Here is a 22,755-nt window from a genome sequence, read left to right as displayed (position 1 = left end):
GTTTTGGAAAGGAGTGGTTTTATGACCTCACAATCTTTTGCAACATCTCATAAAGCATCCAATATTATTAAGCAAGGGGTCATTTCATTTCAATACGCTCTCTAAGGTGCACGCAAAAACAACAACACAACCTCATTACAAGGCTTCTTAAAGACATTAGTATGGCGTCAAAAGTCGATAAATTCAATGGAGTCAGCTTTCATACCTGGAAAATTAAAGTGAAAGGCTGTTTGATGCAAAAGAACCTGTGGAGTGTCGTGAAACCCTTATCAACCGACGAAGCTGGCACATCCGCTGCAGTTACGAGAGTGCTATCTGCCGAGCAACAACGCGAGGACAAGCAAGCACTAGGTATTATTCTGACGTCTCTCGAAGATGACTTTATTCATTACTTGGATGACGTACAATCTTCTAATGCTTCCTAGATACAGCTAGAGAAGGTTTTTGGTGCTAAAGCTAAGTATTCAATGATGAGTCTAAAGATGGAGTTGTACTCTCTTGCTATGTGTGCTGATGAAAACATTACATCTTTAGCTAACCGACTGAAGACGTTTGCATGATGAATTCCATCAGATTGTTACTGTTTTAAAAGAGAAAGATCTGCTCCCCTCCTTGGATGGTATCATCAATTCATTGCAGGAGAGTATCCTGTATCAATTCTCTCATTATTCCTAGTGCGTACACAGTATCCCCAAGCAGTTCTTCTGATACTTTTAGTGCCTATGCAGTCACTAATTGTGCTTCTACCTCAGCTTCATCTCGACCATCCATTGGTACCAGGTCTTCTGCCATTTGTGGGCGCAACAATCATCAGACAAAGGACTGTTTCAAGAAGAATCCTTGTGTTCACTGTGGTAAGACAAATCATCCTTTAAATAAGTGTTGTCAAAAGGGTAAAAATCAGATTCACATGATTGATAGAGACACCAAATCCCAAATACTTTATGTTGACACTGATGTTCTTTCGATCAACTCTTTTTCTGTTTTTCTTAGTCAAAATAAATTATACGGGTTATAGACATTGCCACACATGAGTGGTAAAACCTCCCAAAGTACCAATTTTGTTCACGTCCTATTTTGTCCCACTTCTTGTGAGGTTATTGGGTACACCTTAAACCCAAGGTTTGTCAGTAAACCAAAAACTCCGTTTGATGGTAGCCTAACAGTAGCACCACGTTATGAATACACCAAAATCCTTGGTTGTGAGAGAACCTAAAACTCACGGTAGTACACCAAAAACTCGAGATATCATGAGTGATATATGTAGTTCGGGCTTGAGGGAGGGGTTGTTGGGTATTCAAGCCCGGGTTCGGTTAATGTGTCAATCCCGTGGGAAACTCCCTTTAAGGCATGCAAATAAACTCCTCTAGTTCATTTAGAAGTTTGCATGGAAAGCAACTCTATATATGTAATAGTTTAACCAATTTACAAGGGCGTTATTTTAATTGGTGTTAGATCTCTCTCTCTTGTTCTATGCACGAACATCTGCACGCCATGGATCCTTCACGACAACACCCTCCATAGGGCCCGCTTGGATCTTCTTCTGTTGCTTCTGTTGCTTCTCTTACGGTTTAGGCCCCTTGGCCGGGATCTACAAGTCAGCTCCGTTCTTCAGTGGCTTGACACGTCAGCAATTTGTGACATAAGCAGCCCAGCAAAAATCGTGTTGCAAATTACAGGTTGCCACATGGCAGTCCATACAGCCACATGAGCAACCGGAGGAGCTTTTCGCTTGGAGATTTTGGCAGCCAGAAAGCTATCCGGGCACCCTGTTTTATCATTTTGCCAGTGTCCTCGTTTCGGAGGATCATTTTAAAGGACCAGATTGAGTAATTTTGTTGTGGATTGCCAGAAGAGATACTACGATTTTGCTTGCAAAAGAAATTTGACTCCATTCAAAGACTTATGGGTCATGCCAAACAGGGCTTTCATATGCATGCCAGCTCATTGACCTACCCTACGGACAAGGTAGTGTCCACCTCAACGGGGCAAGTGTACCGAGACAAGCACCACGTGCCAACGGAAAGGAACGGACTGAAAACTTTAAGCTCTTCAAATAACAACTGAACTGAAAGAGATACACGACACACGAGACGGGGAGTGGCAGAGTTCCATCCCAAGAGAGCACTGGCCCCAAACCCTAGGGCCCCTTTCCTTATTTCTTTATATTGCTTCAACTCAGTACAAGCCGGTACTCTCTCCTTTGCACTCCCACGTGGAACGTGCCAGAGACTGAGCCCATGGCACATATTTAAAGGCCATGGGCCTATTCAAAAATAGTACATGAAAAGCATCTAGCTCTAAAAGCATCTAGCTCTAAAAGCATCTAGCCTTCCAAAGGCGGCCAATGCCAAATTCGGAGATCCACACAATTGCCATGTCAGCATGCGCAATTCGCGGAAGTCCGTACAAGCTGCTACGTCATTTGGCATGTCAGCATGCGCAATTCGCGGAAGTCCGTACAAGTTGCTACGTACAATTCGCGGAAATCCCAAAACCTTTGGCAATAGTCATCCAAAGTGTCTTCCTTCTTCATTCTCAGAAGATACCAAGCCGTGATGACATTTTCTTCATATTCTTCCGTTAACCATGCTGAAGTGAAAATTCTCTTGAATTTTATCCATTTCTTAGGAGCTTCCCTATGTAACAATAGAGTAGACCACCATGTCCGTATGTTTCCTTTCAGAGATGTTGCCATTCGTACCTTCCAAGAAACCACCTCCCGAAAAGGCGATTTCAAACTGCTGTATGAATTCAAGGGCTCGATGGGAGCTCAACGCAGAAACCTTGACCCTAAAACCCGTCACAAAAAAGGTGTAACTTGTAGACTGTCGTCCATCTAGATATCCCCCAATCTGAATCACTCGATCCTCGAAGAATGATCTTGGAGTCCTTACCTCCACACGCATAGAAAATGCCTTATGACTTTTATTGCTTTAAATACTGCAGGGTTCGAAGAGCCTACTCCATATGCGACTTGGTGGGTCTCTGAAACGAACGCGCGGAGTGAATCTCCCAGTTACACGGACCGCCTATAGACACGCGTCGGTCAAGAACCACTTGAACATAGCCACCATCCGGCAGCTCCCCGTGCTGAGGCCAGCGTCTAAGGACGTAGGCGTGCACCTGTAAGACCGAGCGTCCCATACCACCCGACCGGCGGCCTCACCTCCTCGAGGTGACCTCACGCACTCCTAGCCTCGCGGGCTAATCACTGGCACTCTGCCAGTGGGGGTCGATAAATGCCAATGAGGCCTTGGCCTCCCTTTTATAATAATGGCCGCCCACACTGGCCAGATTCACACTACGTCCGCTTGGACAACGGACGCCCATCCCGACGACGTCTAGGCTAGATCCCCTCTCCTGTAAGCGGGACATAACATACTTCCCCCCTTAAGAACCATTAATGTCCTCATCAATAAAGTGGGGATACTGAGCTTTCAAAGCTCTAACTAGTTCCCAAGTATAAAACCTTTCAGATTGACCCTTCCATTTAATTAAGTACTCGTCATAAGCCTTTTGGCGTGAATGACGGGTATGATGATCTAAAACTGCCTCTAGTTCTCGAGGAATATACTCAGTTTGCATATCTTGCCATACATTTTCCTCGATAGGCACAACAACGTCGGCTTCGCCCAAGTTTGCTTTAAGGCGGCTGACATGAAACACTGGAAGTACACTAATATCCGAGGGAAGAGCCAATTTATAGGCAACTTGGCCAATCTTCTTTGTATTCAAGAATGGACCACAATATCTAGCTGAAAGCTTATAATGCTTTCCTGTTCGCATGTCCTTGGAATCTTTGGGTATCTCAGATAGACCCATTGTCCCACATCTAGAGTCATTGAAGATCTCTTTTGATTAGCATAAGTGGTGACTCGATCACGAGCTATTCTTATACTATCCTTAGCCAATTCGAGCATTTCTTGCATGTCATACAAGAAATCACGAGCTTAGCATTCCTTGACTTTCTCTGTGCCAATAGCAATCGGGGATTTAGGCTCAAATCCATACATCAACATGAATGGGCTAAATCCAATACCAAAATGCTCGCTACTATTGTAGGCAAACTTACATGTCCTCTATCGTCTGATTCATCCTCTCAGTTTGTCCGTCGGACTCAGGATGGTCAGAAGACGACACACCCAACTTCGTTTGAAGATGAGCAAACACATCTCGCCAAAATCGGCCAGTGAACTTAGTATCTCGATCATTGACGATATCCTCTGGCAGACCATACAGCTTATAAAGCTGGTCAACAAATAAAACCGCCAACTCATGGCTTTTTATTGTCGACTTCGTTGGTATAAATTTCGCCATTTTTGTAAGTCTATCACCCACAGCCCAAATGGCATCATTGCCCACACTAGTATTTGGCAAACCAACGATGAAGTCCATGGAAATACTTTGCCACTTGGCATCTAGGATTTCCAATGGATGTAGCAGGCCAACTTTCTTAAGGCGCTCTGCCTTATTGACCTGACATTGAGTGCATCTCTTCACATAGCTCTCTATGTAAGAGCGCATTCTTGGCCAATAGAAGTATCGCTTGACCAAAGCCAAAGTTCTTTGGATACCTGGGTGCCCAACGCTAGGAACATCGTGGCATTCAAACAAGATCCTTTGTCGAACCTCATCGCACGCAGAACTTTCCATTTCTGAACAACAGTCCACCTCTAATGGAATATTGTCGTTGTCTCGTCCCTCCAACACGACTCACTTGGGTCTCCGGACCACCCAAGCCTGTACGCAAGTCATGCCCCGCTTCGACCTCGTTCCGTATCTTGTCAAAATAGCTGTCGGAACGACATAGCCCTTAGAGAGAGATAGAAATCCGTCGAGATTTCGGCCATAGACAAGGCATAAACCTCAGGAATCCCCCGCAACTCGATTGCTAGATCCTTTTCTATAACGGATCTCAAAGTCAAACTCTTGCATAAGTTCAACCCATCTAGCCTTCCGGCCTCTAAGATCACCCTGATCACAAACATAGTGCAAGGAGTAATGATCCATCCATGCAACAAACGTAGATCCATACAAGTAGTGTCGCCATTTCCTCAAGGCGTGGACTACCGCGTGAAGCTCCTTCTCATACGTTGGATAACGCATCTCAACGTCAGAACGTTTCTTTCAAACACAACAAGACATCCATCCTTGTATAACGCCGCACCAATGGCATAATCACTAGCATTCGTTTCAACCACAAACGGTTTGCTAGGATCCACAATGTGCAATATTGGTGCAGTAGTCACCAAGTGCTATAGTGTCGCTCATTCCAAACAACAGGGGGATTACCTCTATAGTGAGGACCCGAAGTCTTCAGTCCTTTTACCCCTCCTTTTAGAAGTTGCGTGAGTGGAGCAGCAACTTTAGAGTAGTCCTTGATAAATTTGCGAAAGAATCCTGTAAAGCCTAAAAAGGACTTTACTTGGCCCCACATTCTTCAGAATGGGCCAATTTCTTACTTTATCCAATTTTTCAGGGTCAACGCGAATTCCATCGCGAGTAATGATGTGAACCAAATACAAAAGCTCTTTCTTGAAGAATTTCACACTTGGAAGCCTTGACATAAAGCTTCTCAGTTCTCAATACTTCGAGAACAGCGTAAGTGCTCAGACAAACTTCGGTTGTAAATCAAGATGTCATTGAGAAATACAACAACGAAGTTGCCTAGAAACGGTCTCAGCAGATCATTCATCATCTGTTGAAACGTAGCCGGAGCATTGGTCAAACCAAAAGGCAAGACCAAAAACTTATAGTGACCTAAACCGATAGGGTTGCTTTGAAAAGAGCTGACTACCAGCCACCAAGTCAATGCTATGATCTACTCCTCTCGAAGGCGGCAAGCCAGGAGGTAGATCATCAAGAAAAACATCCTTGAAATCGGTCATGATTTCTCGGATGAGATTGGATTCGTCGGAATCCCCATGTTCAACAGAAGAACATCAAACATTTTTATGAAATTCAGTGAAGAAGTATCAAGCACTAATGAATCAAACCAAGTAGATGGTACACATTGATAAAAGTCAACAACCGAAGACTTTGTATCTTTATACATTTCCAAAACAGTAACAACTGGTATTGCAAAACCATTATTTACAGAAATCTGATTACAAAGCGAAACAGATACATGAAACATGTCTTGCTTAACAAAAACAAGAGTGATGTACATAGTCTATATACAATAGATACATGAAACATGTCTTGCTTAACAAAAACAAGAGTCATGTACATAGTCTTGTTTATCATAAAACCATGGAATTCCTAAAAATAACGTCTGCTCTACCCATGCGCATAATGTGGAAATCCAGGTTCTCTTTGTAATCAACCAGCTCGAGCGACAAATCTGGAACCATCTGATTCCATACATCCGTGTCCTCGCCACGAGCCATCTTCACGCGATACTCATGGTCAGTCCTACGTCTGCAGGCCCAGTTTTTGCACCAATTTTGCATCCACAAAATTGTGTGAGCTTCCATTGTCAAGGAGTACGGTCACGTCATGACCATTGATCTTCCCGAGGAAATGGAGAAGATCGTGCTTATCAAACACTTTGGTGCTAAAAGTACAATCGGTGCAAAAACTGTGCGCTAAATAATGGATTTCAACTTGAATGACATCAGAGTTACCTGAGATCTCGTGAATCTGAACCAAAGGAAGACCTTGTGGTGTCTTTGTCTTCTTCTTGGGGCAATCCTTGATTGGTGACATGTCTGGCCACATCCGAAGCAAGCCCCCTTCTTCACTGCATCAGCAATTGAAGCATTTTTGGCTTTCTTCTCCTGAGAAGATATCGGTGGTGATTTGGACTTTTGCTGGAATCGAGGTTGCTTCCTCGAAGCGCCCTCACCGGATTGATGGTCTGAAGTTCTTTTCTTCTCATAATTCGCTCCATTAACGTCTTGGCCTTTGCCACTGCATCCTCGACGTCAATCAGGGCTTTGTCCTTGATTAAGGTCCAACGGTAATCTTCATGTAATCCCAGCAAGTACATGTGTACAGCGTGCGTGGAATCCACCTTGCAGAAGGTGAGCGCTTCTTTGAAAGCCGTTGTGTACTTATCAAAAGATAGAGCTTTCATCAAAAGACTCTGCATTTTGGCGTAAGCTTTCAAAGGATCCATTTTGGCAAAATCCTTCTTGAATTTCACAAAAAAGTAAGCCCATGTCGTAGGCTTCTCTGTCATATCACGCCGCCAGGTAAGCGCCTTGCTACGCAAATAAAGAGGAATCGTCTGAATCCTCCATTCATCATGCTCCCCATGGAGATCGAAATACGTGGTCCATTGATGCAGCCAGTTATTTACGGCCAATTCTGTACATTCTTTCTCTTCTCCTGAGAAATTAATGGTTTTTTACGGAATGGTGGCAGTAGGACCACCCTGTCAACATCCAAAAGCAACAATCTGTGTCCGCAGTTGCCGGAGATGGGTTTCGCCCTCAGAAATACGCGCAGTCATTGACTGAGCCGTATTTTCTAGAGAGGTAAGCCGGGAATTAAGCCCTTGCACGGCCCCTTCGAGAGAGGCCAAGCGAATGTTCGTTTGAACGTTCGCGTTTTCCAGAGCGGTAACACGCTAGTCAGAGCTGTGGAAAGTGCTTGTGATCCATGTGTATAGAGCATGCGTAAACGGAATTTGAATGTTACTTGGTGGGTCCTCACGCTGCGTATCTGAGCTGGAGGAATCCATGGCGAAGTCCGTGAAAAACTGGAAGTTTCACGTGAAACTAAGCCTTTTCTGCACTTTTCGTTTGCGAAAAGTTGAGCTCCAAAGAGCGCTACGCGTCGGCATAAGCGTCCAAAGGCAAGCAGGTAATGGCGGGAGCGCGGAAGTGCGAGCAGGTGGGAGAGAGGAGTGGCAGGAGAGGAGCAGGGAGCTCAAAAAGTGAAGCTCTGTAAACTTTCTCAGTCCCTGTAAGGGGTTTTTATCAACCAATAGGTTTCACACTTATTTTTATAAAAAACCCCAAAGTGACATAGTCACCTTTAATAAAAAGGGTCACTTGATTAAAAAAATGTGGCATTGAAACTCAACGCAAGGCCAAAATCTGCCAGTGTAAAAAAAATCAGCGAAGGTTGCAGGTATTGCCGACGCGTGGAGAGAGAGGGTGAGCGCAAGTGCAATTGGAAGGCTTGTGAACGCTTGTGCCCCACACGCGACAATCATTAAAAAAATCCACGCTGGTTCCATGCTAGAACCCCACGCTGCCTCCTCTCTCCACGTCGGAAGAACCAGCAACACCTTGCTCAGCAGAGAGAGATACTCTCTCTCTCTCTCTCTCTCTCTCTCTCTCTCTCTCTCTCTGTGTGTGTGCTTTGCACAGAAGAAGAGTACAGAGAATGATAAGATAATGTACTGTGTGCTGATTTTACTCTTAAATCAGCCAATTAATGAAGAATTTACTAAAAAATCAGCAAAATTAACAGGAAGCTCCTAATTGTCAATGCTTCCATCAATGAACTTGCTGTTTTTTATCAAAAATCAGTAAAAGTGCGCTAATTTTCATCTGCAAACATGCTCGTGAGAAGAAAAATAGACAAATTTCAGCAATTGATCATTAAAATTACTCAAAATTTAATGATCAATTCAGCAATTAATCATTAAAATTACTCAAAATTGAGGTTATCCGATTCGAACTAATTCATAGGTGTGCACATGGTCCTTCGTGTAGCCAAGCCGGCTCTGATACCATGAAACGAACGCGCGGAGTGGATCTCCCAGTGACACGGACCCCCTACAGATATGCGTCGGACGAACCACCCGACCATAGCCACCATCCGGCAGCTCCCCCATGCTGGGGCCAACGTCCGAGGACGTAGGCGTGCACTTGTAAGACCAAGCATCCCATACCATTCGACCTCAAATCCTCGAGGTGACCTCGCGCACTCCTAGCCTCGCGGGCTAGCCAATGGCACTATCACTGGGGGTCGATAATTGCAAATGAGGCCTTGGCCTCCCTTTTATAATAATGGACGCCCACACTAGCTGGGTTCACACTGCGTACGCCCAGACACCGAACGCCCATCCCGACGACGTCTAGGCTAGATCCCCTCTCCTGTTAAGCGGGACATAACAGTCTCTCTCAGCATAAAAGAGCTAAGAAGTCCCACCGAGAACTGACATCGAGTCAGGTGTTGAGAAGCCAAATAAGAGAACCGCCCAGCTTCCAATTGTTTGTAGCATCTACTACATCTGAGGGGTCATATTATGACAACTTCTGGTTGCGTTCCTTAGAAGATGAGTTAGGCTTACACTCAGTCATACCAAATGCTTCCAACTACTGTTGGACATAGCGTTGTTGAGAGAGAAAGATGCCACCCTCTGTCTACCATATCTCCAATCCAAGAAAGTGATTAAGCAAGCAGAGACCTATCATCTTAAACTTCTTAGCCAAGGTCTCCATTTTATTGCAAATGTGCTCAACATGGTGTCACGCGCACATCTAACCCTATGTGTACGTGGACAAGCTACTTCATGACATGGGTTCAGTTCAGTCTAGCCTAGGAAGTGTTTTGGCACTTTTGTGAGTCTGTTTGCAGACCGTGCATGACCAGGCACTTAGAGTAAATGCATATCCTCTGGTTGCACACAGCTGATCATCAGCATTACCATCAGATTCCATCAGGAGCATTTTACATGCAAAAAAACTATTTTTCCTATTTTAGCCATTTTTCACTTATTATTCTTAAGTGACTTTTATTGGGAAACTGGGTAGGGCAAGCTGACCAAGCAAGTATATAAGAAACCCTAGCGCTAGCATTTCTAGCAGAAGAGGCAACAGGGACCTGACATCCAACAGTGCACCTTCTTAAGCAAGACCCCCCAAGCAAGAAGACTCAGGGTTTTCAGCCATCAACAAGAAGAGCCAGCGTTTTTCCTTCCATTGCAGATCAGCCCTAGCGTTTTGCATTTGCGAGCAAACCTGGCAACAGCAGGACTTGGATACACATCAGCCCTAGCTTTTTTAAGTTTGCAAAGCACCCTAGCGTTTTTGCACATTCGTCGCGACAGGACCACAGAAGCATCAGCGTTTTCAGTTTTCAGCATAGACACATTGCAGTAGAAGTCCCGAACCTTGCAGATCTCACCTTCCCGCAAGATCCTCGCCGCACGGTCAGATCAACGAGCGTTTATAATTTCAGCCCGGAAAACGCAGATTTCAGCATCTGCGTTTTCAGCGCATCGTCGTTGCATCGTCATCGCCGTCCTCACCGACATAGAGTCAGAATTCAGCAGACAAAGATTTGCAGATTTCAGCCATTAGCATTTCCAGATTTCAGCCTGTCTCATCGTCGTCCTCATTGTCGTCCACATCGTCGGCAAGTCCCAAGCATTGTAGAGATTTGTGCAATCAATAGTAGACCACTCTCGCCATAGAGAGTGGGGCCTTCGAAGGAGGGTTTGACAACATTTTGGTGTCGTATTCTTCTCTCTCTTTCTCTCAATCTCGGCACCTTCATTCACAATGTTTATCCACTTTGTTTGTGATCATTTGCACTCTCTCACTAAAGGAACGGAAGGCTCTCCCTTCCGTAAGTAGTAGGAACCCTTGAGCACAGTTTGGAGCACTCATCTTGAGCAAAGTTCAACATTCACTTCCGCTGCACCTTACACATGGCTACCTGTAATCACAAGATCGTCCAAATAGAGGATAATCATCGTCACCAATCCTCCCTCACTTTAAATATACAAATTTGGGTCTGCAAAAGAACGACGAAAGGAGTGTCATAGAAAGAAAGAGTTTAACTTATGATACCATGCTCAAGGCTTACTTCAGGCCATAGAGAGCCTTCCACAACCTACAAACCATGTCACTGAAATCTAGATCTAAGAACCCTTGAGGTTGCTCCACATACACCTTCTCTAAATCGCCGTTGAGAAAAGCGGAAACGACATCCATCCGATAAACAGGCCACCTGAAAAAGGCAACAAGGGCAAAAACTGTCTGTAAGGTCACCATCCTCGCAGTCGATGCAAAGGTCTTGTCATAGTCTACACCACGCCTTGTAGAGAAGCCCTTAGCAATGAGTCATGCCTTGTGCTTATCCATAAAACAAAGTTGTACTTAGTCTTGTAGACCCATTTGACACCAATCACCTTTCGCTTGGCAAGCCACGAACCAACTTCTAAGTGTTATTCTTCTTGATGGAATAAAGCTCTTTCTGCATGGCCAACTTCCACTTTGGTTGTGAAAGTGCATCCTCAATTGTCTGAGGGTCTCCGTCCTTGATCATTGTAGACATCAAAGCATAGTTTACCTGTAATAAAGTCCCGACTCCCATCTGTCTCAACAATCCGAAGTCGCTAAGAACGTCGTGTACTACCGACATCACGCCAATCTGGTGGAATCTGAAGTAGCTACATCTCGCAAGGTCTCCAATAGCCACTTCAGTAACTTGTCTGACTAGCCCCCTATTGAGGGAGCTACTAGTACATCTAGCTCTACCCGCACTATGGTGAGAATCACTATCATTTGCATCATCCAAAATGGGTGCATTCTCCTCCGGAGCCTGATGGACAGGAGTAGGAGAAGAGGGTTCATCAACCCAAGAGGAACATCATTGTCAAGAACTCCAAGTATCAGCAAATCTGCGGTTGTCGTGGAAGATTTGGAAGCGTTAGCCCCCTTTGAAGGAATATGATCATCGAAGAACACATCACAACTGAGTACAACGTCCTTTTTCATTGAATCATAGTCAATATCCCTCGGAAAGAACATTGTAGCCGACAAAGAACATTCTATTGGACTTGGGGTCAAACTTCCCCCTCTGCTTCTTCGCTACATGGACATATGCATCGCTCCCAAATATGCAAAAATTAGAGACATCGCGCTTTCTACCAAAGCAAGCCTCATATAGAGTCTTCCCTGCAACTGATGTCACAAATTGCTGACGTGTCAAAGCCCAGCAAATCACAATGCTCAAGCATAGTCCATGCCGTCTCAACCTCTGTCCTATTCTTCTGCTCCACGACTCCGTTCTCTGAGGACGTCCGGTATTCGCAAGCTCCCGTTTGATGCCATGGTCCGCACATCAAAACTGAATCAATGCTTTTAAGGTAAACTCCCTACCTTGTCCAATCGTATTGTCTTCAACACTTCATTGCTCTCCTCCACAAGAGCACGCCAATTCTTGAAAAAAAAGCCCTTGACTTGTGTTGTAGAAAATATAACCAAGTAAAGCAGCTGAAATCATCCACCAGCAATATGAAGTAAAGAGCTCTACCCAAGGAAGAGATCTACATAGGTTCAACCAACTCCAAAACAGCAGTAGCTTGGCGTGTAGAGTGCTTCTGAATAGCCTCTCTAGTGTCTATGTTGCTCCCCACGAATGCAAGTAATGCATTTCCCATGCTTACTCCCAACATCTGGTAAGCCTTTAATCATCTATTCACATAAAACATAACGAAGAGCATCAATGTTCAAATGACCTAACCTATAATGCAATAGATCACCTATATGAGTGCTAGTCACTAAAGAAAGAGCATGGATCTTGTAGAGACTATTCTCCACTTTGTCCCCTCTGACCTCCTTGCCAGAGTCTAGATCCTGAATGGACATCGCATCCTCTATGAAGATCACCTCCATGCCTAGCCTGCACACCTGTGAACAAGTATATCAAATTTGTCGCTAATGAAAATAGTTCACAGTGCCGCCGCATGTTGGGGACAAGAGATCTTTTGATGGTGTCACGTACTATGAAGCATCACTATCAAGAATCCAATCACAACCATCTCGAACCACAAGAACTGTCTCAACCTCCGATATCCTTGGTGAGTCCTCTAAGAAAGGAATCTCCAAATGACTGAAGCTTGGTGACTGTACTACCACCGTACAAGTCAAAGCATCTCCAACTCACTTTGGACACTTCCGCCAATAATGGCCTTTATCCCCACAATGATTGCAATGCCGATCCTCCTTCAAAGCTTCCTTTTCAGCATCGCTCTTCTTTGAATTGTTGTTGCTTTTCTTCTTACCCTTTTGTTTCTTGTTGTTGTTGTTGGAAAAACTAGCCAAGGCTTCGGCGCCTAGCTTCTTCCCCTTGTTGAACCGCTCCTCTTGGTCCAACACCATTAGAATAACAATAGTATCTGATAATAAGCGAGAATAGAAATTGGAATACCAAGGAGGTAACTGGGCCAAAAGGTGGATGGCCATGTCCTCTGAACTGATCAGCTTTCTCATATGAACTATATCTCGTCGAGTTCCTGCATCTTGTTGATGTGCTCTCTCATAGATGAGTGTTTGGCATTTAGGGTCCTCAATTGCACCTCCAAAGCTATCCACTTCATCGGAGAAACTTGATCATATAAAGATGAAAGCTTATTCAGAGCTTCCATTTCACCTTTCCTATGTACTTTATCCTTAATCCTAGAATATCCTTGGGATTGGAGTAGTTTCTTTCAAAGAGCATATTGTACACCTATAGCATGCTAGTGTTAGGATGCATTTTGGGAGTCCCTGTATACACAATCTTAGTTGAGTACCCATAGTTGCATTGCCCCATCGTCCAGTTCCTATCATCTTAAAAAAAAAAAAATTTAAAAAAAAGTTCATGGATGATACTAGATGGACGTGGACATCATCGTATACTGTTTGTCTCACAAGCCACCATAGACTTTCACAAACGTGAATAAAATATTTCTAATTCTTTAGTGTAGTAGATAGGTTATCCCAGTTCCGTCTTGATAAACAAGTCTTGAGTTCAAGACTAGTCGGATGAATCTTCAAGGTCTCTTGGGATTGTTCCTACAACGTTAAAATTTGTCTACTCTCTCTCTCTCTCTCTCTCTCTCTCTCTCTCTCTTTGTGTGTGTGTGTGTGTGTGTGTGTGTGTGTGTGAGAGAGAGAGAGAGAGAGGTACTTGTCCTACTGAGTCTGGAGTGGATTTTGTTGATTTTGTTGATGACGGCTTCCTGGCTCCTTCGCAGGCGTTCCAATTCTCGTAAATTCTCATGCGCTGTTTCGTAGCTGGCCATCGTCTCGCACACGCAGCACTGGCGAAGGAAGAGCGAAAAAAATTCACCAAAATACCCTTCAACTTTGCCACTAGAATAATTATTTCTTGCATACTTTCTTTAGAAGATTGATGCAATAACATTATTCCTTATTTGAAAATTCTAAGGCACTTAAAAGATACATCTCTATTATCAAAACGAATAAACTATGCAGAAGTTGAAGCAATTCATCCAAAATTGGTACGATTGGGAAAGACGTATAAAGTGACATGCCTTTGAAAGAATATAAAACAAGGTTTGGTAAAACTAAGGTGCAGAAGTAGGGGGAGAGAGCTAAAAAGAAGTGGCATGATTAAAACTACCCAAACAACACTAGAGGAAAAGTTCAAGAAGACTTTCTTGGATTCTTTGATGTGCATGCACTTGTTAAAGACGTATACGAAGCCCTTGCAAATCACGGAAGCTAGTTGGGAAATACCCAAGGTGAGATCTTTGAATGTATGCTTGAGAGCTTTAAGACCCCAAACCATGTCGCTCACTACCACCATTGTTTCTTGCTCCACCAAACAAGATGGTACGTACGCAAATATTGTGACACGTGCCAGCATGCTCAAACACCACAATATGCAGCATGCGTGAGTGAATTGGGGGGCGAGGGGAGAGAGGAGAGATTACTAGAATTGTTCATCATTGACTCTAAAGTCGAGAGAGAGCTAAATTAGCTAATTTTCTATAGCAACATGTCAACACCCATTGAGCTGCGTATTCAAGTATGGGCATGCTATATAGCACATGTAGGTATTGTGTAGTTTTTCTTTGATACAGGCAATTCTTGCATCAGGTGCAATCATAGACCATGGCCAACAACAATGATGTTTTGTGCATGTTGTATGTTGAGGATAAACTAGATAGGGACAACTACCCACTTTGGGCATACATAATGCAACATGTCCTTGTTGCAAAGGGCATTTGGAACATTGTGTAGGGTTTTCATGTAAGACCGGGATTCTATGGATGATGGTGCATGTTCTACCAATGTTGCTATTAGAGTTGTTTTGCCTACTATGGAGTAGGCACGTTGGGATGCAAAGGATGCATAGGCTCATGCATTTATTGAGCTTTTTGTTAAGTGTTCCGTTACTCCACACATTCACTCACCACGAATAGCAAAACAAGCATGGGATAGGCTAGCTTCTTAGTATGTCACTATGAAGTTGGAAAAAGTTGCTTATCTATGTAAGGAGCTAGAGTCCAAGGTTATGCATGAGGAGGAGGATATAGATGTGTTTGTCATGGGGATTAAAGATCTCAATGAACAATACGATAGGTGAGATTATTCCTCAATACTCTTGCGCACAATTATTGATGCCTTGCCAAATTCTTATTAGACTTTTGACTCCACCTTTAGGCTTGTGACCGAGGGTAAAGATGATGTGAAGTTTACTGATCTTGTCTCTATATTGTCCTCGAGGGGCCCAATCATAAAATAGGATTGAGCAGTGTGTTGTTGAGCAAGCATTTGTGGCTACACATGAAAATAAGAATTTGTGTCTACACAGGAAAAGAAGATTTCTGTTGTTGCTACTTCCATGCTTCTACAGGTAACACATCTTCCCCCACAGCTACTACTTTTTCAAATAGAAATACGTATCAGAACCCAAAAAGAAGCTGAAATGCAATTATTGTAAGGAAAATGGTGATCTCATCAATTAATTCCCTAAACTCAAGGCTAAGAGGCTCGGAAGAAAGAGGCAAATGTAGCCATTACAACGCTTCTTCCAATGCACATTCGGCTAATGTTGTGTAGGATACCAAATGGGCTTTTAGTGTGCAACGTCATTATGACCCATCTATTCATGTGCATGTATTGCAGAATTTATGGATTATGTGTGGCACTTTGATAGTGGTACAACTACGCACATTGTGTCACATCATGACATTCACTTCTCTCTAGACTAATCCTAATGTACTATCATGTGTGCTAACAATGCCTCTTATCTAGTTCAAGGATTTGGGAGGATTGTGCTCACTAATATAGGTGCTAGCTCTTTCACAGATTTGGATTCTTTGTACATACTTGGGATCAAGAATAATCTTTTGTCTATGTCTCCACTCACAAAATTTGGTTTTTGTAATGAAGTTTGTGATGGTAGGTGTAGTATGCATGATTTCAGTTTTGGTGATACTATTGTGGCATCTAGTACTTTGTTTTGTGGGTTGTATAAGCTCAATGCACTGTGTGGTAGATTTAGCACGTATAGTTTCTAATTTGAAGGCTATTTTAGATGCAAAACCTTGGTTTCCTCGTTTTGATCATCTGAATTCACTAGTTTGCTACATTTGCAAAAATTCAATATGGTTGCTTCATTGCACCCTCTTCGGGCACCATTGATGCATGTATATGAAGGTTGTATTTTTGGAAAATTCCAACATTCTAAGTTTCCAAAGGATGGTTCTGTATGGGCTACTTACAAATTGCAACTTGTACACAATGATATTTGTGGTCTGATGTACACACCTTCCTTTGGAGATTATTTATACTTTGTTACTTTCATTTATGATTACTTTATGCATGCATGGGTGTATGCACTTAAGGGAAAGTCCAAAGTATTTATGTGCTTCAAGTAATTTCTTATTGTGGCTGAAAATGTATCTGGTTGTAGTGTGGTCACCCGCCATCCGGGCCATCCGTTGTCATTAGCGTGGAGAGTATATGTCGAAAGTGTTCAATGTATTTATGGCCAGTCGTGGGATAAAACATCAATGCACAATATTGTATACCCCTTAGCAAAATGGCATTGTAGAGAGGAGAAACGGGTTACATATGGAGATGGCATGATGTATGGCCAAAATCCAAGCTTTGCCACATGCGTTGTCGTGCAGCTCCGCTTCCATGATGGAAAAAAGAGCAAAGAAATGCAAGCTAAGCTTCTATGAAGCCTACACATTTATTGAGCAGTGATCACGGCTTGTTAACAGACCAAGTTTAATGCTAAATGTATGCCAGATGCCGCTTTAAGCGGCCAAAACTTATGTTTTTTATGCTAAGTTAGCTCGGCTGAGCGCGGCCTAGAAGGGAAAAGTCTTCAGCTCGCCTTGGCGCCCATTTTCGGAGCTCTTCTCGCCGAGTTTTGTGTTGCTCGACCCGCAGGTTGCCACATCATCAGGCATCTTGTCACGCCGTCGTGACAAGCAATAGAAGGGGTATTTTTAAAGCCTAAAAATAGAAGAGCGAGGAGGAGAGTTTTGGAGGCAAAAAAAGAGCAGGAAGAAGACGAAAATAGGATGGCATGAGTATTGTGTGATAGGCAATAGGGAGGGAATTGCAAGCGAGAAACCTCCCCTCTCTCGATCAGAGCTCGGCAAGGACGAACTCGCTCTCTCTCTCGCTCTTAAAGCAAGGAAGAAGAGTCTCTCTCTCTCTCTCTCTCTCTCTCTCTCTCTCTCTCTCTCTCTCTCTCTCTCTCTCTCTCTCTCTCTCTCTCTCTCTCTCTCTCTCTCTCGGAGCAAGGAAGAAGAAACATGGTCTCTCTTGACCTTGATTTGGGAACATTAGAGAAGGGAAGTACGAAGATTATTTAGAGCAATGGAAGGAAGCAGCAGAGGGTGTAGAGGCTCTTGAGGGCTGTTGAAGTAGGTAAAGCGACATGCAAAAATTTCCATCAGCGTCATCAGTCCAAAGATTAATTAATCATCTTATTAAACCCTGGTGTCGTTAATGGCCCGGTTAATCTTTAAAGGGAGCTTAAACTCCTATTTACCAATTAATCCAAGTGTCGGTGCTGCTAACAACCCACCTTGACTACCGATTACATTGTACTCATAGCTTGACTTGATTAATTGAATTTTACGGTGATTTCCAGAGCCATTTGCATATGTTGTTCTCGTTCTCTCTCTTTCACACCTCTCCAAGTGTTGGTGCTGCTAACAGCCCGCTTGACTACCCATTACATTGTACTCAAAGCTTGACTCAATTAATTGAATTTTATGATGATTTCCAGCCATTTGCATATGTTGTTCTCGTTCTCTCTCTTTCACACCTCTCACAGCCAGAGGCCCCACACCTACCAGGCTCACGTTCAAACCCATATCCCGCGACATCTTTGGTGAACCCGATGTGAAACGAGCTGGGGTGGAAGATAAAGATGGAGATGCCAAAACAATTGAAGGAGTTTATTGATGATTTCAATTCCAATGGATTTGATAAAAATCTAGCAGTTGCACAATTACCAAAAATCCTAGAATTCGTATAGGGATGTCCGCAGGAAGCAAAAGCCATGCAAATAAAAAAGCAGATTGATGATATTGAAGAGCTAGAACTTGATGTTGTATAGGAGCAGTATCGTAATTTTTAGGGATATGATCCAGAAGGTTTTATTGCATGTTATGAAGCCAAGATGAAGAGCCGAAATGTTCCAAAAAATCGGATGATTGCAGCTTTTGAAGAGGTTGTAAACTTAGATTTTAAAAAGCAGGTTCAAGAACCGGCAAAAGCATATCCCACACGGTGGGAATATCTGGAAATAAAAGAGTTTACTGAACAAAGCTAGGTTGTCTTCAGTAAAGGTGAAGGGGATCAGATGCGGTTCCTCAACTATGATAAATTTTGGGAACACATTTCTGCAAGAAGTAAAGCCAAAGTAAATACAGCTTTGGTGGTAGTAGATTCAGCTTCAGAGGACCATATTTTGAGCAACCTTGAAAAGGAAAAAAATGAATTTAACGCTAAAACAAAAATAGACGAAATTTTTTCAAAGATTCTCGCATGGAAGTTACCTACAATAATGATTCCAATGAGGAAGTAGATTGTACAGCAAGTGTTTCACAAGCAACTGACCTTGGCATGGGATGTTTTCCAAGAGTTCATCAAGAAGATGAGTCTCTACAAGATACTAATGGATCTATCAGCAGTATAGCGGAGCAGGACAACAGGTTTATTGTAGATGATTGCATTAATAAAGTTATTATATTTACAACAGCTGATGAAGTGACAAAGATTGTGGAGCCAACACATGATGAGCCTGAGAATGCCGATGAGCCTATGGTTGCTCCTAACAATATGTTTGCAGATTCTGTTATCACAAAAGAAGATGCCATATTTGATGGTTTTTTGGTCAGATATGAAGGAGATGGTTATAACAGTATAGGAGAGCTTTGTGACGCATGTACCTTTTTAGAGGGGGTGCCAGATGAACCTTTGCTATGGATGCTATGGATGAAGATCTACAGGATAAAGATTTTTTTCATGATCAAGTTGAAACCCCAACAAACAAAAATTCCTCTAATGATACAGGTCCAGAGACTCCCAAGGTTTTTCGTGATGGCTATGAAGCTAGAGGGGGTGATGATGCTAAATCATCATTGATACTGCAGAAAGTGCACAAGGTTTCTCATTTCCTTGGACAATGTGCCAAATATGGCTAGATTTGGATGTTATTCCTATTGATGCTTATGTCAGTGATGTCCTAGCTGCCAGTGAAAGGGAGTCAGAATTATTTAATGCTTGCTAGTAACGAGCTTAAGTTACCAAAAGTTTATGAAATGTGGGTATTGCACTATGCTTCAGGCGAAGCTCTAGTATATTGTGAGTCCCTCAATGCTATGTGATCTCAATGGTGTTTGATCCAGGAGATTCTAAGGATATTCATAAGTAGATTCAATATGGATGGATACTGTTAAGTATGCATAGTAATTGCGTGCTATTTGAACCAGGGATAGCATATTTGCACCAGAAATTCTTGATATTGATTGATACAAGAAATGTATGCTCATGTGGATATTATTTTGCTCTAGTATTTGGGCAATTCTTATAATTCCATTTGATCTCGGGGGCTACTGAAGTACATGCTGCAGATTCAGGGACATAAGTTATTTTCTTGTAGTAGCAGGTTACTTGGTAGTAGATTTTGCATTTTGATTTATGTTAAGTGGGATGACTTTTAGGTTTGTGGTAAATATGCTTACATGGATATCTACCAATTGACATCTTTGTACAAATGATAAAGTATCTTCACATCTTTTGAGTCAGTTCTGTTGCCAAAACTTGAAAAGAAGGACTTGATTACCATTCCATGTGCAGACAGACTAAGGCATACTTGAGCTTGACCGAGTTCCCTAAATCGAGCTTGATGGTCAAGCCATGTGCATAATTAACTGGAGCACTTGAGTCTGGCGGGGTTCACCAATCAGGTTTTCCATAGTTGAATGCTTGGAAGATACGGTAGATACGGTTCAGAGATTTGCGATAGACAACTATCTAAGGATTAAGCTAGACCGTGAGGTCCCTGCTTCCTTCTGAGAGGAGCGGAGTACCTTTGATAGGTCTCCAATCCTAAGAAATAAAAACCAATGGACATTGCCTTAGCCACGAGCATGAGCCGTTAGTGAAGAATTGGTCCTATCTCGCTATGCCGGAGGGTGACCACCATAACCCTATCTAAACACTGCATGTAATTAATTATACCCAATAGTATAACCTTAGAGTGACCAACCTGTGCGTTTTTTTCCCCATGTTTCAGAAGCACAGCCGCCAAGGTTCGCCTCTTCTAAGATTTATGACTTAAAAAAAGAAAATTTCTAGCGTTGGAAAGTTACGCGACTCAGCAGGTCCACCCGTCCATAGAATGATACCATGAGGGTATCATTCTCCCACTTTACACACCGTACTCACCCTTCTTTTGTTACCTAATTACTACCACATTGTTTAAACACAATGTTCCTTTACCTTATTCATGATACTCGTTCATTAAAACAACCCTTCAAACAATATTACAAACAGTAATCAAGCAAGAAGTAGTCCATTTTTAAACCAATGACTTTTGGATTAGGTTCACTTAAGAATCTTTACTTCCACCATTAGGTCCAATCGATATATACATTATTCAAAAAACCCTTGTCATCCTGAGCGTCCCATACCGCTCAAAAAGTACTCGTTGTGCCAACCTGGGCATACTCTCGCCACAGCAACAACAGTACCAAACCAAGCGTCATCCTCACGCCATGGCAAAACATAATTGCAATATCCATTTGGGCCATTATGGGTATACTCCCACCGCAGCATCAGTTGTACCACCCTGGACGTCATCTCACGCCTCAACAACTGCCACCTAATGCCATTGCTAATAAGTAGAGAGCCTTGTGGGAAACCATACCGAAAGTATTGGACATCATTCTTTCCTATGGAAAACAACTTAACCAAACATTTTTTCATAATTTTCATACATATGCCGAGTTTCTTGGGGTTAAGCCCCTTGATTTTGGTCCGTGTTTTCCTTTCCTAAGGTGATTAATATATGTCTATGGTCTAGCATACGGAATGATGCATAATTTGAAAATGCAATACTAACTTGTACCATAGCTCCGATTGGCCCGATTGGTGGAGACATAGCATGTTCCGTAGGAGTTCCCCCGTTACTTGTATCGGCTTCATGATCATTAGCGCTTTGGGTTCGAGCATGCTTTGGAGTCATTTTTTTGTACTACACTTAGGCTATACACTTAGAAGTTTAAATTGGTCAATTTTCCTAGTAATTTCCTTGAAATCTAAGGTCATTTTTACATGTAAGTAACCGTGTTTTTTTTTTTTAATATTACTTTACTAAAATTTTCCAAAAAGAGTCTATAATTTGAACCCTTGCCAATTTGGATTCGCACTTAGTGTTACTACACTACATTTAATTTCTATAAATTAAAATCTTTTCTAATCCTAATTAATAAAAAATTAAGTGTGTAAACTATGAAATTGAAAGTTTGACATACATTACTTTTATACATGACATTCCTAATCCAATTCTAACTTCAATTCCTGTACTTCAACAAAATTAGTTTTTAGTATTATTCAGAATACTAATTAATCTAATTGATAATAAAATTAGTGAATGAGAATTTCATCATGCATAATAAGAGTGTGATGAGTACTCTTATGTATTAACTTTCAATTAACTATGCATAAGTCAATAGTTAAGATGTACTAAGTAGAGAGAATAGGTATAATTAGAGAGATTAGAGTAAGAGAGAACACACACATCTTTTCTATAGCTAAATGAATCTTATTAATTCATTAAAAAGATTAGAGTAAAAGAGACCACACACATCCTTTCTAAAACTAATTGAATCTTACTAATCCACCAGAGAGATTAGAGTACGAGAGAACATACACACATCCTTTCTAAAACTAATTGAATCTTACTAATGCACTAGAGAAATTAGAGTAAAAGAGAACACACACATATCCTTTTCTAAAGCTAATTAAACTTTACTAATCCACTAGAGAGATTAGAGTAACAGATAACACACACACACATCCTTTCTAAAGGTAATTGAATCTTATTAATCCATTAGAAAGATTATAGTAAAAGAGAACACACACACATCCTTTCTAAAACTAATTGAATCTTACTAATCCACTAGAGAGATTAGAGTAAGAGATAACACACACATCCTTCCTGAAGCTAATTGAATCTTTGTTAGCAACAAGCTAACTCGGATACCATTTTTTGGAGCTCTCATTGTAAAAACACTTATTATTTTTTATAAATCGAGAATATTGTAACTCCTATTTTACGGATAAACTTTCTAATAGATGAGCCGGGGCTACAAGCTTCCAGATTGTATCAATCTGTCAATACCCATCTTTAGTTAGAGCTCCCAGATTATTAGTTTTGACCACCAAAAACCTTGGCTAAGGTATAAAAGCCAATTTTTGTAAGTTAATTTCAAGTTTTGGATAATGAAATACACAGTGTGAGCTAACGGTGCTCACTTCTCTTCTTCTCGCGCTTCCTACTCCCTCCCTGGTT

General features: G+C 42.2%; 1 protein-coding gene across 3 annotated transcripts in view; it reads right to left on the bottom strand.

Moving 5' to 3' along the window:
- The window catches only part of LOC147446103 (SAGA-associated factor 29 homolog A-like), a 45,093-nt gene extending 31,043 nt beyond the window's left edge, over positions 1-14,050 (bottom strand). Inside the window, exon 1 of one of the 3 annotated variants that reach the window (XM_086525416.1) lies at positions 13,873-14,050. In XM_086525416.1, coding sequence (XP_086381542.1) covers positions 13,873-13,978 — 106 coding nt within the window. In that variant the 5' untranslated portion in view covers positions 13,979-14,050. Of the gene's footprint in view, positions 1-13,863 lie in introns of all 3 variants that reach the window. The other 2 variants (XM_086525414.1, XM_086525415.1) reach the window with 2 other exon arrangements.
- Positions 14,051-22,755: the final 8,705 nt, after the last annotated feature.

This window comes from Adiantum capillus-veneris, chromosome 12 (assembly GCF_014529385.1).
Source record: "Adiantum capillus-veneris isolate H3 chromosome 12, ASM1452938v2, whole genome shotgun sequence".
In the NCBI taxonomy this organism is placed as follows: domain Eukaryota; kingdom Viridiplantae; phylum Streptophyta; class Polypodiopsida; order Polypodiales; family Pteridaceae; genus Adiantum; species Adiantum capillus-veneris.
Note: the sequence above shows the minus strand (reverse complement) of the source record. Positions and strands in the feature narration are given on the sequence as shown.